Raw genomic sequence first — 15523 nt, 5'->3', positions numbered from 1 at the left:
CGAGACTGAGAAAATTGAATAATAAATTTGAAACTTGAAAATATATTTTCGTTCCTATATTTATTCTCACTTTTATTTCTATTTTTTATTTTCACCATTTTTAATACCTAAAATAAAAAAAGTGATCTCATTTTTATCCTTACCATCATCACACGACCGAAAATAATCTATGTGGTAAATAGAGTGCATCTTTAACTCACTAAATTTTTCTTTTTTTTTTTTTTGATGTGATTTAACTCACTAAATTCTGATATCAGCATTAAAATAATAATATAATATTTTATTTAGCATTTTAAAAATACCACATTATCTTTTAAAAACAAAAAATTAATTTATGAATTTTAACTAAATGAAAAAAAAAAAAAAAGGAAAAAACACAAATAAAAACAAAAAATCATATAAATTGAGATTAGCTCCATTTTGAGAAAGAACAGACAAGAACAAAATCCTAAAAAATTCAAAACCCAAAAACATCTAGTGGCCTTTAGAATCGTTTGATCTTAATCAATTATTTGTTAATCTGATTGAAGAACACAAAAGTAAGAAAAGAAGGAAAAAAAAAAAAAAACGTTAGCTAAATTCTAAAACACACAGATTTAAACACACATAAGAGACAACTTGCAATATCAAACACAAACATACACGATTAGCCAAAACCCAGAAATACCATAGATTGGTTAAAAAAAAAGATTTTAAAAAAATCGGATGTGAGATGAGAGAAAAAACCTAGATTGAGCAGAAAAATGAATACCAAATCGGTATTTTGAACAAACCCACTTATGAACAACAAACTTTGCAACCAAAACAACATTGTTCTTCCTACTCTCCATCCCTCTAGCTAAACTCTGAGCACCCAAAATTTTCAAAACCCAAAGAATACAAACCCAGAAAATCAAACACAAGAACACAATAAAATCAAACCCAGTACACACGAGCACAAACCCAATTAGATATGTATGAAATCGGATCCGACGGGGACACCTACCGCGGGTCGTGGAGCTCCGACCTGATCTGAAAGACATCCATATCAGAGATTAACATACCCAAGTGGCCATGCTTAGCGGCGATTTGAAAGGCATCCAAGAGCCATTAGATCGGAGATGGTGGAAGCATCTGATGGGTCATCTCCGGACAGCTTATCCAAGAGCTGCTTGAGGGAGTCAAGGTCGCCTGATCGGACGGCGGAGAAGAAGGGGTGGGTGATGAATCGTAGAGCCTTTGATGAGTTTGAGAGTGAGAGAATATAAAGAATTTACACGAGAGAGAGAGAGAGAGAGAGAGAGAGAGAGACTGTGGGAGTGTTGTTTTGGTTTTATTTTAATTTTTTGGGTATGTGTTTTGCGTTTGTTTTATAAGAAAATGGAAAGGAGAAAATGTCAAATAAAGGAAAATGTGTTCTTATTGTTCTTAGATGGTTGTTATTAATTTTTGAATTTTAATTTCTGGGTTTGTGTTTTTGTTCGTTTTTGTTCAAAATACACTTAAATTTCCTTTCAAAAAAAAAAAAATACACTTAAATTTCAATTTATGTGATTTTTGGTTTTTAATTTTTTTTTAATTTTTTTATTTAGTTAAAATTAATAAATTAATTTTTTGTTTTTAAATGATGATGTGGTATTTTTAAAATGCTAAATAAAATATTATATTATTTTTTTAATGTTGATGTCAGTATTTAGTGTGTTAACGATGCATGCTGTTCGTTACGTAGGCTATTTCCATTCGTGGGATGATGGCAAGTACAAAAACAAGATCTTTTTTTTTTTTTTTTTTTTTAGGATTAAAAGCGGTTAAAATAAAAAATATATACCAAAATAAGAATCGCATGAAAATATGAGGATGAAAATGTTTTCGTCTAAAAATTTTAGTTATACCAAAAGAAATTACGAAAATATAATAATAATAATAATAATAGTTTGAAGAATGTGACCATATCAAAAAAAAAAATAATAATGTCAATCAAAAACACCAAAAATCATAAAAATATATATTTGTAAAAAAAAGAGAAATAGAGACTGGAATTTGTAGTGTCTGCGGCTGGTTTGGTGTTATGAACTTCATTGTAGATCTTGCTTCTCTTTTTAAATAAATTCTAATTCATTAAAAAAATTTTCTTTTAGAAACTATTTAATTTTTAAGGTGAACAAATTATTTATAATAAAATTTGAAAAATAAATTATACATTACACAACATCTTAAAATAATTATATATTTCCATGCATAATGAGAGATTGAGACTAGTTTTCATAAACATGAACCCGCTCTTGCTCATTGCTCACACATCATAAAATTCCAAATTTGTCATAAACACATTCAACACTGCCATATTCATTACCACTTTATTCTCCACACAAACACCAAAAAAAAAAAAAGGAAAGGAAGAAGAAGAAGAAGAAGAACAAAAAAAGAACCCTTCCATCACCACTTCCAAATACACAAGTACACAACTACCACTGCCCAAAATATTCCAAAGCCACTTTAATTACACGATGATCTGAAACTGCCTAGCAAAACGATTTCACAAAAGTAACTATTTCAGACCCTCCACCAGCAGCACTTGAATCGGCACCTTCACTGGAGGTTGCATTTGAAACAGCGAGTGGACCTTTTTGCCTTGAACCGCTAGCAGTTGATCCTAACACCATAACTTCAAGTAGCACTTTAACTCCCATAATCTGGAAATAACAGCCAAAAATAAGGGTGTAATGCATGAGCATTGCAAGGGAAATTTGGAGTTTCAAAGGCTGCAACTACACTATGGAAATCACAATACAACTATCAAACACCTTAAACTATAAACTCAATTTATACAGGGAAGAAATGAAGTGCTTTTAACTTCAAACATATTGTATATTCCCTCACGTTGGCATTGACATAAAAAGCAGTTGTATGGCAATTTCATCAAACTTTAAAGCACCAAAACTGTTTCAACGTGAAGCACCCAGTTGTCATTTTTTTCACTATAAACAAAATTCTAGAGTACCTCTTTTTTCAATCTAGAAACTGAGCTTAAAGTCCAATAAATCAATTAGTGTTTAAATAAATCAAAATATATATAAGAATGTGCTCTTGGTCTGAATCTAGTTGCTATCTGAATTCGAAAAAAATTAGTACTACTACGTGACTAAAAACTCTGTTTTAGCAGTATTGATGATGAACATTTAAGTGTAACAATAATTATTTTTTGCCAACAAGTAGCATAATGTAAATAAACAGAATAAAAATGCATTTCTAAGATGATATATCAAGAAAAATAATTCCATGCTATTTATTTAAAGCACTTTTATGATAATAATATGTTAGGTAACCGATCAATATATGTAAGCTTTCATCTTTCCAATGAGGAAGTCCTGATTGGTAGATAATGTTAGGAGTTAGGACTACTAACAATTTACCACACTTGTCTCTAAAAACATATCTACGTAGACTGTGAAGTTCTAATATAAAAAAATAATAATAATAAAAAAATAAAAAAAAATAAAAGAAAAAGAAAACCAACAACAACAACAACAACAACCAAATTAAGTATTTAACACTAAAAACATAGCTAGGCAGACTTTGACAAAGAAATTAAAAGAAAACATAACAGAAATAAAAAAAAATAAAAAATAAATAAAAAAACATGAAAAAGAAAAAATAGCAACCCTTTTGGAGCAAAATAAATAAGTGCAGAACTTAATGTCATCATTATTCAGTTACAAATTTTAAAAAATAAAAATAAAAGAAAATAAGGAAAATCTTCATAAACCATATGTAGATAATAAATCCAGAAACTTCCTCACTTGTGACAAAACCTCTATTGGAATACAAAACAGAATTTTGGTTGAAACTGTATATGGTCTAAGACTGTGCTTCTTAGTCTAAGAGTTTAACCTCTATATATATATATATATATATAAAATATATACTCTTATTCCAAAACTTGTATTCCCAAGGGGTAGGGAGTGATGCTCTTTGTTGGCGCCTCAAAGGAAATGGTAAGTTTGACACCCGCTCTTTCTACCATGAGATCCAGGATGCTTAGAATTCTTTGTTCCCTTGGCCAGGTGTTTGGAAAACTAGGTTCCTAAACGAGCAACTTTCTTTTTGTGGAGAGCTGCTTATGGTTGGATTCTTGATTTGGATAATCTCATGCTTAGGGGTCACTCTTTGGCAAATCGGTATTATATGTGCCGTTGTTATGGGGAATTTGTGGACCACTTACTTCTTCATTGTCCTGTTGTACATATCCATCAAAAAATAAAATTTTTGTCCTGTCGTATGCTCTTTATGGGTTTCTATGCTTCAGGTTTTTGGTATTCAATGGGTCATGTTAGGCTTTGTGGCAGAGTTATTATTTTGCTGGCATCATACTTCAGATATTTGGAATTTGATTCCAAGTTGTTTGATACTTTGATGTGAATTGTATGGTTGGAACGAAACCGCTGCTCCTTCGAGGACAATAAGAAAAAGTTGGAAGAGTTAAAAGTTCCATGCCAACGTAGTCTTTGATTGGTCTCAGTGCTGGGGTTTTATGGATTGTTCCTCTCTTTCTGAGTTTATGTTTTCTCTTAGAATAACCTCTTGATTTCTTTTTCTTTGTTGTTTGTTTATGTTATCCTGCATTCATCATCATGAACTACTTGTATTTTTCCTTTCTCTTTTCATTAATAAGATTACCTTAATTATCTATCAAAACATATATAAAATGAAGCAAAACCCTAATGCAAAAGCATATTCCCAAAGCAGTTACGGAAATATACAATAAAATAATCATGAGCATGATAGATGAAATACTAAAAAATAACACCATGTAAATAATTCATATTGGAGACATTGAGAAATTACTTGCAGAGAACAGCAAAGACAGTAAGTGCAAGCTGACTTTTTCATTTGGATGCCCTTCAAATTGCGTATCTGAACAATTTTCAGTGAGATTGAAAGGAAAAATTAGATAAACTTCCTGCATTCCAGCTCTGAGAAGAAAAGAAGAAATAAATAAATAAAATTTATGAACTTTCATATTATCCAACCAAAAAAAAAAAGCAGAAGGAAAAAAAATATATATATACTGGAGAGCAATATTGATGGCTCAAAGAAAAGGAGAGAGGGTGACGTAAAGAAGAAGATTTGTCAGGCCAGGAACAACACCATGGCCGGAAGATGTAGAATAAGATGTTGTAGATGGAGGAAATAAGAGCAGACAAGAACCCAAAAAATAAAAAATAAAAAATAAAACCAAACAACAACAAAGGTGCAACCATTTTGTAAAGAGTGTTAGGAGGTCATTAGCTTCATCAAATTGCGATTTTCCCGTAAGATATTAACCGTTGTAGATTTTTTTGCCTGAAGGGATGATGCAGTGCTAAATGCCTCTCTTTGTTTGAAATGGAGTCATTAGGACAACGCAATTTGAAGTTAAAAGAAAATTTTCAGTTATTTAGATGTTTGCAGTTAATGAGCCATGTTTTCTACATGTTTCCAGTAACAATTCCTTGAAAACAGTCAAAAACACCATTTTGGTGTTTCCTAAAAACTGCTTCCTTGGTAATTTTTTGAATTACAGTTTTCTAGAAACTGTTTGCTGAAAACATCTAGGTAAACACTTTATTGGTACTTTTTTTTTTAAATAAAAAACGGTTTTTTGAGAACTGTTCCAACCAGGACCTTTAAAATAATGAATACAGCTGAATCTAGAAGCATTTCTCTAGTGTTAAATTTTAAAAGAAAATAAAATGATTCAATATGAGATGGAAGTTTCAAAAGCAAGTTAAAATATAAAGCACAAACCTGTCACAGAAATATTGTGATTGCTGGGTTGTACACCTCTGTTTGACATCACTAGTGCAATCAACTACACCAGAAGTTAATAATTCTTATTCCTGTTGGATCCTTTTAGATGTGGCCTCTTCCTTTTCCTGATCTCCAAGTGATCAAAACAACCAATGGTGTCAAACAGGATAAATCCATTTTAATGCTTGTATCCGTATCATATATCGTTGTCACAAATAGGGGTGAAATGAGCTTGAAGATGCAAGCGTAATGTATCTTGCAAATCTAAATCTTCCCACCAATCATTCTCTGCTTTAATCTTTTTTAAGGTATGACATGTATTGGAGTCGATGCCAAGGTTCTTCAATCTAGGGCAATCATATAAGCTAATGTCCTCTAGTGGGGACCACACACCTTTCATTATGTTAACCAATCTGGGTAGATAGTGAAGTTTTAACCGTTTCAAGCTAGGGAGTTTATCACTACCAGAATCAACAACTGGATCCTGAAATATGATCTCCTCAATGGCTGGACAATCTTCAACTATCAAGTCCTCTAACTTAGAAAAAAACTGGAGCATGGAGCTTGCAAAAACAAATTGGACATTGGGGCATGCATGCAGTGTCAAAATTCTTAGCTTAGCAAAGCTTCCCTGTGGTATCATTCCTTCCGAAATTTTTCTTAAGTTTGACAGATAATTAATACTTAGGTGTTCCAGATTTGGAAATACAGCTTCAGAAAGTTCCTTGCTACCAATAACTGTTTGAATCTTGGGACATTCTCTCAGTACACAAAATCTCAGTCCATTGAAATTACTGACTCCAAACTCTGATAGGCTGCAAACATTGATGTGATGATCTAGATAGAAAGCAGTAGCACGAGTTAATACTTCCACAACTGCATCTGGTATCATCTCACCATTTATAAATCTCAAACATTGACCCCATTGGACATGATCAAACTCCAGATTGTCCACACCCTGAGCTACAAAGCGTTTCACATCATGGCCGACTACAAATTTGAATTTGGTTAATCCTTGAATCCATGGTATGCCTGTTTGAAGAAAGAGTTCAAGAAACTCTACTTTTGGAAAATAGCAAGAAAAGGCAATCAACTTTGTCAAGTTCCCCACCTCATTTATGACAGATTTCACATCTTTATCCCACCTTCTATCTCCTGGGTACACATCAAGACTCAGTGTTTCCAATTCATGGAGGCTAGATATTATTCCCTGTGAAACCAATTCACGAGGAAGCTTAACATATTCACTCCAGTTGACAGATCCATAAAACGATACTTTTAAGTGCCTCAAAGAAGCCAGCTCAGAAATCTCATCAGGTAATTTGTCAATCTCAGTTCCTTGGAGATCAAGCACCTCAAGTTGTCTTAGAGAGCCAACATCAGATGGAAGCAGAACGAGACATTCACAATCACGTAGAATAAGTACCTCAAGCTTTATAAGCTTAAAAAGTGACTTTGGCAGGGATTTGATCCTGGTCTTGGATAGGTTCAAAACTTTAAGAAAAGGCATTAAATCAAAGAACGGTGAAGGTATCATTCTTAGATGATGATTTCTTTGGAGGAACAATGCCAAAAGTTTTGGGCAATTTGGTCTCTCAGGTAGTCTGGATAACTCATTGTCCATCAAAAATATCATCTTGGCTTCTTCCCATTCCTCATTTAAAGGTGGCTTAGTTAGACCTGCAGCAGCCCTTGATAAGAACTGATGACTTTCAAGAATCAACTGTCTATTGCCTTCAAAACTTTCAAGTGATCTGTGCAATGAACTATTTTCTGTGTCTGATAGCTGTGTCATTCTTGAATAATTTCTAAGCAGAAACTGACAACCTTCTGCCTCTAATGACAAGATCCCTGATGCTAAATCCCTAATGAGATCATGCATTTTGATAGAGAGACTACCTTCTGAGCTCTGCAAAAGAGAGGCACCTACAAGAATATTAACTATATCATGCGCCCTCTTATATGCATCTGTCCAATTTCCACTAATCAAACCTTCATGGATCCAGTACTCTACCAAATCCAATATGCTGACCTCCCAATCTTCTGGAAATAAGGCACAATAAAGGAAGCAACTCTTCAACTCAAGACCCTCCAATCTGTCATAACTGAATTTCAATTTTTGGATTAGAGATTCAAAACCATACATCCCATGTGCACTGCACCGTGAAAATTCCCTCACTGCATGCATCCAGGCTAAAGCATCAATCTCCTTAGTCAGTGCCCTTCCAGTAACAATGATTAGCAATGGCAGACCATGACACTTTTGAACTAAAGCTAGAGCATGCGGCTTGATAGTTGGAGAATCAACAATCCCACCCACTTGTTCCCTAAACAACTCCCAAGCTTCTTCCTTTAAAAGTCCCTCAACTTGAATCTCCACATCAGTAGCCATAATGTGACACACGCCCAGGGATCTTGTTGCAATTATCATCCTACAACCATTTTCTAAAGTGAGATCAGGAATACCAATTGCATGTAGATCAATCTGCTCCCAAACATCATCCAAAAGCAACAAAAACCGTCGGCACTTTAGAGATTGAAATAGTTCCTCTGCAATTTCAGAATCCGTTTTGGAGTCTGCTGGCAACAATGACAATTGTCGTAAAACTTCATTTTGAATCTTTCTCATGCTCCAATTTCTAGAGACAGACACCCAAATATTCACATCAAACAAGTATTTTGTTTTGGGGTGATTGATCAAAGCTTTCAGTACACTGGTCTTTCCAATCCCACCACTTCCATGAACACCAATTCTTTTGGATGTAGTATTACACAAGTGTGACAAAATCATCCCCACTGTGTGCTCAATAGACCTCTTGGCACCTCTTCTCAGTTCTAGCAAGTGCTGACTGTCAGGTTGACAAGGAAGCTCAATTTCCACTACATTGATAGGTTCACTTCCCTTGCTCTTACCAGAAGGAGGTATTGTCGTCGGTTCTTCTGCGGCATTTTTAAATGTACCTGATGTTGAGACTGATTGTGGAGTAGAGGGCTCAACTGGTTCGCCAACATGCACAGAAAATTTAGATTGTTCTACTGCAGCTTTTTTACTTGTACCTGATGTTGAGACAGACTGTGGAGTAGGAGGATCGACTGGTTCTCCAACATGCATATACAATTTAGATTTTCTCTGATCTTCAGTTTGAGAAGGTACAGTCTCAATTTCTGCTTCAAGAATGGACAACGTCCTTCCTTTTTCATTAGATGTCTCTACAACTTCTTTTCCACGAGCAGATAAAAACTTTTCCTTCTCAAAAGAAGTTAGCTCAATTTCAGGTTCATGAGCACGCAAATTCTCATGAACTTGAGATTCAACCAACTTTGAGCATCCAGAAAGATCGAGTTCTCTGAGAGACTTCAAACTATAAACAACACTAGGAAGACACACAAGATTTTTGCAATCTCTCAAATTCAACAAAGTAAGACCAGTCAAATGTTTAATTGATGAAGGTAGCTTTTTTATTGCTGTCCCATTTAAAGAAAGCTCCCGAAGCTGTTGCATGCTTTCTGAGAATTCAGAAATCTTCTTGACTTTTGAACAACCAGAAAGAATAAGAATTTCAAGAGATTCCATTTCAATCTTTTTTGGAAGACTTCTAAGGCATTTGCAATCTTTCAAATTCAAAAAACTAAGCCTTTTGAGTGCTCCAATGGATGGGTGAACCTCAACTAGATTTGAACAACCTTCAAGATCTATTTTCACAAGATTTGGAACCCCTGTGAAGTTGGGGGTCCTATTAAGATCTTGGGAATGACTGAGCTTGATGAATTTTAACTTGTCCAAATACTGTTCAAGAAATTAAAAAAGAAAAGAGAGAGAGAGATTGTAGAATGATTAGATTCCTTTAACCATAGAATTACTTTTAGTAAAATTAACTAATACAAAGGTGAGTAACAACATTACCTTTACTCCCCCCCAAAGTTGTTTAATTTTTCCATGACACATGTTAAGTTCAACAAGCTTGTCTGCGTTGAAATTTTGAGGCAAAGATTTTAAAGGATACCCATTCCATTCAATAAATCTTAGAGCATTAGGAAAATGTGTGAGCCCATAAGGAAGTTGCACATTCTGAATTTTGAGCAATCTAAGATTACACATCTTTGAAAAGGCCTTCGGATTCCAGTGTGCCTCTTTTTGCGTAGGCAAATCCAAGACCATGCCTTGAACAGATTCTGTTCCCTGATAATCAAAAACAAGGGATTGGTGAATTGCATACCAAAAGAGTACAATAGTTTTCAAAAGTGTATTTTCTTCAGTAATAGAATAGGGTCATGCTTAAGTTCAAGGTTTCTACTTAACCCCTTACCGTATTTTCTGTCAGCACCTTGTCAATGTCTTCATGCAGCCACAGTCTACTACGTTTTCCAGGCTCTATAGCACACTCTCGGCGAACCATCTGCCAACCCATTTCTTGTAGTAGATCATGCATCCACAATCGATTGTCTGATAAAACTCTTAAAAGAGATTTACGAATGAGAATATTTAATACAAAATCCGTGTGGCAGCCAAGACAGTCTAGTATTTCTACCACACGATCTTTGTCCCCCCCATTAAAAAAGCATGCGATATGTAGGAATATTTCCCTCTCTATTTCCTCCAGCCCATCAAAACTTATTTGAAGCACGTCAAGAACTTGTCTTAGAGAATGTTCTTTAACGATTTTTAATTCATTTTCCCAGTCAGTGATGCTTCTATTGAGCAGAAAAGAACCCAAAACATCAATAGCTAAAGGAAGGCCAGCAGCATAATTGACAAAATGATTAGACACCTCCATATAAGCTTCAGGAGGTTGTTTATTTTTAAAACATTTCAAACTGAAAAGATGAAGCGCTTCTTCATTATTCATTTCCTTAGGCTTATATATTTCATCAACTCCATGTATACTCAGCAAATATTCATCTCTTGTTGTAATGATAATTGTACTGCCTGGGCCAAACCAATCACCCTTCCCAGCCAATATTTCTAACTGCTCTAATTGATCCACATCATCAAGAACGAGAAGTATCCTTTTCGTATGCAGCCTATTCCTGATCTGATTGACTCCTTCCTGAACACTGAAGATTCTTATATCTCTAACCATCAAGATGTCAGAAAGAAGTTTTTCTTGCAAACAAATTAAACCCCTTCTTTTAGTAACTACTCTAACATTAGAAAGAAAGCTAACTCCTTCAAATTGATTAGACAACCTCTCATAAACAACTTTTGCAATGGTTGTCTTGCCGATACCACCCATCCCACATATCCCTATCATACGAACTTCATTCAACCCTATCCTTAAGTATGTATTTATTTTCTCCACATGAGAATCTATCCCTACTAGATCCTTAACTGAGAATGGGGGACTAACTCTTTTCAATATCACTCCAACAATGTCTTGGATAACTTTTGACTCATGCCTGCAAGGAGAATGAACAACAGTCATTTGATGAGTCTGAACCAGCCATAAATAATTATGCCAGGATTTTAGTTTTTTTTAGAAGTAATAAAGATTACATGAAATGAAGAAAGATATATACAAGAGGAATCAAAGGATTATACATGCAGTACCCCCAGAGGATCCTTTCAAATAGATTATATTAATTGAGTCAAGCCAAAAGTTGGGAAAGAGAGCGGGGGGAAAATACATGTATTTGTTGCTTTATTTTGGTTGGAATAAATAACAAAGGGAAGAAGAGAGCCGGTTGTTGCATTTTTCGTAAGGATATGTGTGTGTGTGTGTATTTTTAGAATATGGATTGCTTACACTTCCCCTTAACTATAACTATAGTGTAACAATGTCCCACCAAAAAACTTCACAAACTAAGCAATATACCTTAACTATTGGTAATAAGAACTTTACTCCCTCTTGTTAAGATTTCCGTCAAATTTAATGAAAAATTTTATTTTCTCAAAAAACGTGTATGACAGAAATTTGAATTTTCTGTTCAATTTGAGAGAAGCCCTCACAGCAGAGAGCAAAGTGCTTATTACAAATAGTTAGGGGGGGAATTGATCAGTTTTGAAGTTTATGGGGACACTGTAACTGCATTGTAGTTAAGGGGAAAAATGCAATTTCCCCTAAGAATATAGGGGAAGACTAGTGTACACATGATGTGAACAAAAAACTCTCCTAAGGAATTACAATAACGAAAAAAAAAAAAAAAAAAAAAAAAAAAGAAGAAGAAGAAGAAGAAGAAGAAGGAATTGGTATAATTTGCAGAAGAAATTGAAGAAGTGGTGTGAAGCGCACAAGAACACTCGATCAACAATTTTAAAGACACTGATTTCTACTAGATAATAGACAATTCCTTATCTATAAACATATAATTATTTTAGTATAGTGTCTAAACCATATTAAGTTTTAGTTCTTAAAGTGTCAGATCAGCAATGCTGGCCAGAGATGGTAGCATCTCTTCTGTTTGGTTGGCTAACTGGTTGAGGAAACATCCCTCCGAAGTTTGGAATTTGGTGCCAGAATGTCAGATGTGGTAAGTGTGAAAGGAACTAAACATTTGCACTTTTGAGGATGTTGCTAAATCCACTAACCAGTTGAAGTTCTTGTTTATCAGGACTTTGTTTGATTGGTCTCAGGCTTGAAGGTTTATGCATTGTACTTTGATTTTTTATTCTCAGACTTTATTTAGTCTCTATAACTTATTTGCTTGTATTTGATTTTAGGTACTTTGTGTTCATCATCATGAACAAAGAGTACTTTTTTCTGTTGATAAATTTTTATTTTTATTTTTTATAGGTAGTTAATAAAATCTTTATTACTTATCAGAAAATATTCTAAATCATTTTCAAAGACCCCAATAATTTTTTGTTATTTCTTATATAACCATCAGTTTAGTTTTTCTTATAGTCCTCATATTCAAAATTTCTCAATTCTTCCTCTCTAGATGTGAATTCTTTTGTGGATTTCCTAATTTTAATTGTCTCTCTAAAATTGCTTCCACCCAGTCCAAGCCAACCTTTGAAGAAACTCCAATATGCTACACACTCTTCAGAGGAAAAGCTACACCTTCTAACTTACTGAACTATTCAGAAAAAGATTTCAGCACAGAATTTTTCTGGTCAGCTAAAGCCAGTTTACCACACCATCGCCTCTACTGGAATTTTTTTTATCTACAAATATCTAGAAATGCTGGAATACAAAAAGTCAAATTTAGCTGCAATGAGTTTTCTAAAGGGTTTTTTTTTTTTTTTTTTGGTAAGTCAAAGAGGTCTTAGTTTCTAAAGGTGTTGTCATACAAAGAAGTGAAAAGACCAAGTCCGAATGTGTCCTAGGACTTTCTTACTGGTACTGAAATAAAAAGAATAACACATTCCTACATAAGGTGTTTGAAATATGAAAGCAAGCACCTAGTGTGAGTAGTCATTAAAATTCAATGATATAATAAAAACTGTTCTTGAAACAATCAGTTTCCGTTAATCTCTTCAAGGATCTCTATACAGACCTAGAGCCAGGCATCTCCAAAGTCCATATACCTGTTGCATCTATGTAGAAATGGACATGAAAGCACGGCCTCCAGAGAGCCTCGACATACACTAGTTTTTTGGCCAATATACCAGAATGGAAGGAATTGAAAAAGAAGAAGAAAAAACCTTACATATCTTGTAATGCCCATCCGGGAATATTGGCCACTTCTGCTAAAGCAGCCCTCCATCTTTGCACCTCCTCCATATTTTCCTCCTCCATATTTTTTTCCTCCATATTTTCCTCCAAAAATTTTACTAGATGCTCGAAAGCTTCCCCAAAACTCCCTGTCTGGTTCCGTACCTCAGATGGATCAACATCAAAGAAAACCGGAAGAATTGTTTGCCCCTTCTCTTTCTGGCATTGCACAATCTTTGCAAGTTCAAACAAACACCAAAGGGAATCAGCATAGTGCTTTGAAAGAATGACAACTGAAATCCTTGATTCTTCAATTGCTTCCCATTTGGTTTTTCCTCTCTCAAGTTCATGATCACTGCAGGTGATTATTCCTTTCCGATCCAAAGCAGCATATAGATGATCAACAAAATCTTTGCGGGTGCCCTCGCCAGTAAAATTAAGGAAGACATCATATATCCATTGGCGGGGAAATGACAAAGAGGCGCCTTCCTTGGTTATAAGAGCCATCAAGAATTACTAGCGAACTTGATTTGCCAATCTTGAAACATCAAAGCAAATACACATCAAAAATACATTTAGGTTTCATTTCGATTTGAGAATTAAAATTCAAGGGATTTGAAGAAAAATTGCTAGTATAAATTCGTTGAGATAAATTTAACCGCATATGACGATTTGAAGCATGGAGATTTTTTCTATTAAAAAGAAAAAGATATTATGGATTTGAAATAGCTTCTTAGATGGTTAGACCTAATCATTTAAAATCCATTTAAATTTTTTTAAAATGATATTATAAATTTCAAACACACTTAGGTTTATTTGGGTTTGAAAATTTTAAATTAAGGGCTTTGAAGAACCATTGCTAGCATAAATTGGTTGATATAAATTTAACAGCACATGACGATTTCAAGCATAGAGATTTTTCTTTAAAATGAAAAGATATTATGGATTTGAAACAACTTCTTAGCCCTAGTAATTTCAAATCCATTATGACTAAAGCTCAAACCCATCCATATATTAAACCAATAGAAAAGAAAAAAAAAAAAAATGCTATTCTATGTAGGTTTCAATTAGCTCGACTGGTTGAGTCTCTTGTTGTCGAATTTGGAGTTCAAACTTCAAACTCTAACTAAGCCAATCGGTGTTTGAGTCTAATGATAAGAACAATCATCATGGCGTGGATTCCATAGGTTCAAATTCTACCATATAATAATCTGTTCACATCATTTAAATTTAAACTAAAACTAAAAATCCAAATCCTTATCCTTAAAAGGAAAATTATTCAATATACTCACATAAATGGCGCGTCCCATCATGAGTTTAATTAATGGGACTCATTATTATGTGAGTGGAGAGAGCTCCCTAGTATTGAATAATTATCATTCTCAAATATCACAATCCAATTTCCTTAAAAAAAAAAAAAAAAAAAAAAAAGAAAACTCTATCCAAAGGGGTAATACTTCGAAAGTACAATAAACGTTGACTCTGCCCCTTACGTAGTAGTGTATCCAAAGGCACAGCGAGTTGTTTGTAACGGCGAGAGGAAATACAGCGATTTAGGGAAATAATTGGAGGAAATTTAAAAAAAAAAAAATGAGAACTTACAGATTTGAGAAATTGAGGGCAGTGACTATTGTAATCAAACTCAGAATCCTCTAGGACACCGCTGAATTTTGGCACCGGTAATGGTATGTTTCCGGGGGAGAGAGATAAATTTTGGCACCGGTAATGGTATATTTCCGGGGGAGGGAGAGAGACATGCTGAAGCGTGCATTGAACTGATACAGGTAGGTAACACCTTCGGATCCAAAGGATGAAAATTATTGAAGAAGTCATGACTCATACCTACTGTTCTTCTGTGAACCAGTTGTTGAAAATTACCGACCGTTCTCCTGAACCAGTTGTGGAAAAGGTTTTTAAGTGTAGTAGCTGACTCATGAATTTTTTTTCTAAATAACAATAAATATTAAAAAATTTAATTAGTTGTCACATTTCAAAACAATATTGAAAACTAGCATCTCGAGTATCTAAAACTCGAGTTTTTAAGTCTCGATTTGTAAGAAAATGGGTTTAAAGTGAGAAAAAATTGACGTGAAAATTGAGTTTTAAAGACTCAATATACATAAATTGCAAAAAAACACCACTATAGGGATTTAAAAAGT

At 34.1% G+C, this 15523-nt stretch overlaps 1 protein-coding gene across 4 annotated transcripts; it reads right to left on the bottom strand.

Moving 5' to 3' along the window:
• Positions 1-2284: 2284 nt before the first annotated feature.
• Positions 2285-15247, bottom strand: LOC115963849. Of its 4 annotated transcripts, none has more exons than XM_031083048.1 (7): positions 14967-15247; positions 13360-13902; positions 10077-11166; positions 9674-9949; positions 5767-9556; positions 4825-4952; positions 2285-2672 (listed from the first exon to the last, which is right to left on the bottom strand). In XM_031083048.1, exons 2-5 carry the CDS (start codon positions 13869-13871, stop codon positions 5966-5968), a joined length of 5469 nt encoding a protein of 1822 aa, XP_030938908.1. In that variant the 5' UTR covers positions 13872-13902; positions 14967-15247; the 3' UTR covers positions 2285-2672; positions 4825-4952; positions 5767-5965. The 4 variants fall into 4 exon arrangements, with proteins under 4 accessions (XP_030938908.1, XP_030938910.1, XP_030938907.1 ...); XM_031083050.1 differs by having other exon boundaries at positions 4862-4952; XM_031083047.1 differs by having other exon boundaries at positions 4825-4893.
• Positions 15248-15523: the final 276 nt, after the last annotated feature.

Source organism: Quercus lobata, chromosome 10 (assembly GCF_001633185.2).
Source record: "Quercus lobata isolate SW786 chromosome 10, ValleyOak3.0 Primary Assembly, whole genome shotgun sequence".
In the NCBI taxonomy this organism is placed as follows: Eukaryota; Viridiplantae; Streptophyta; class Magnoliopsida; order Fagales; family Fagaceae; genus Quercus; species Quercus lobata.
Note: the sequence above shows the minus strand (reverse complement) of the source record. Positions and strands in the feature narration are given on the sequence as shown.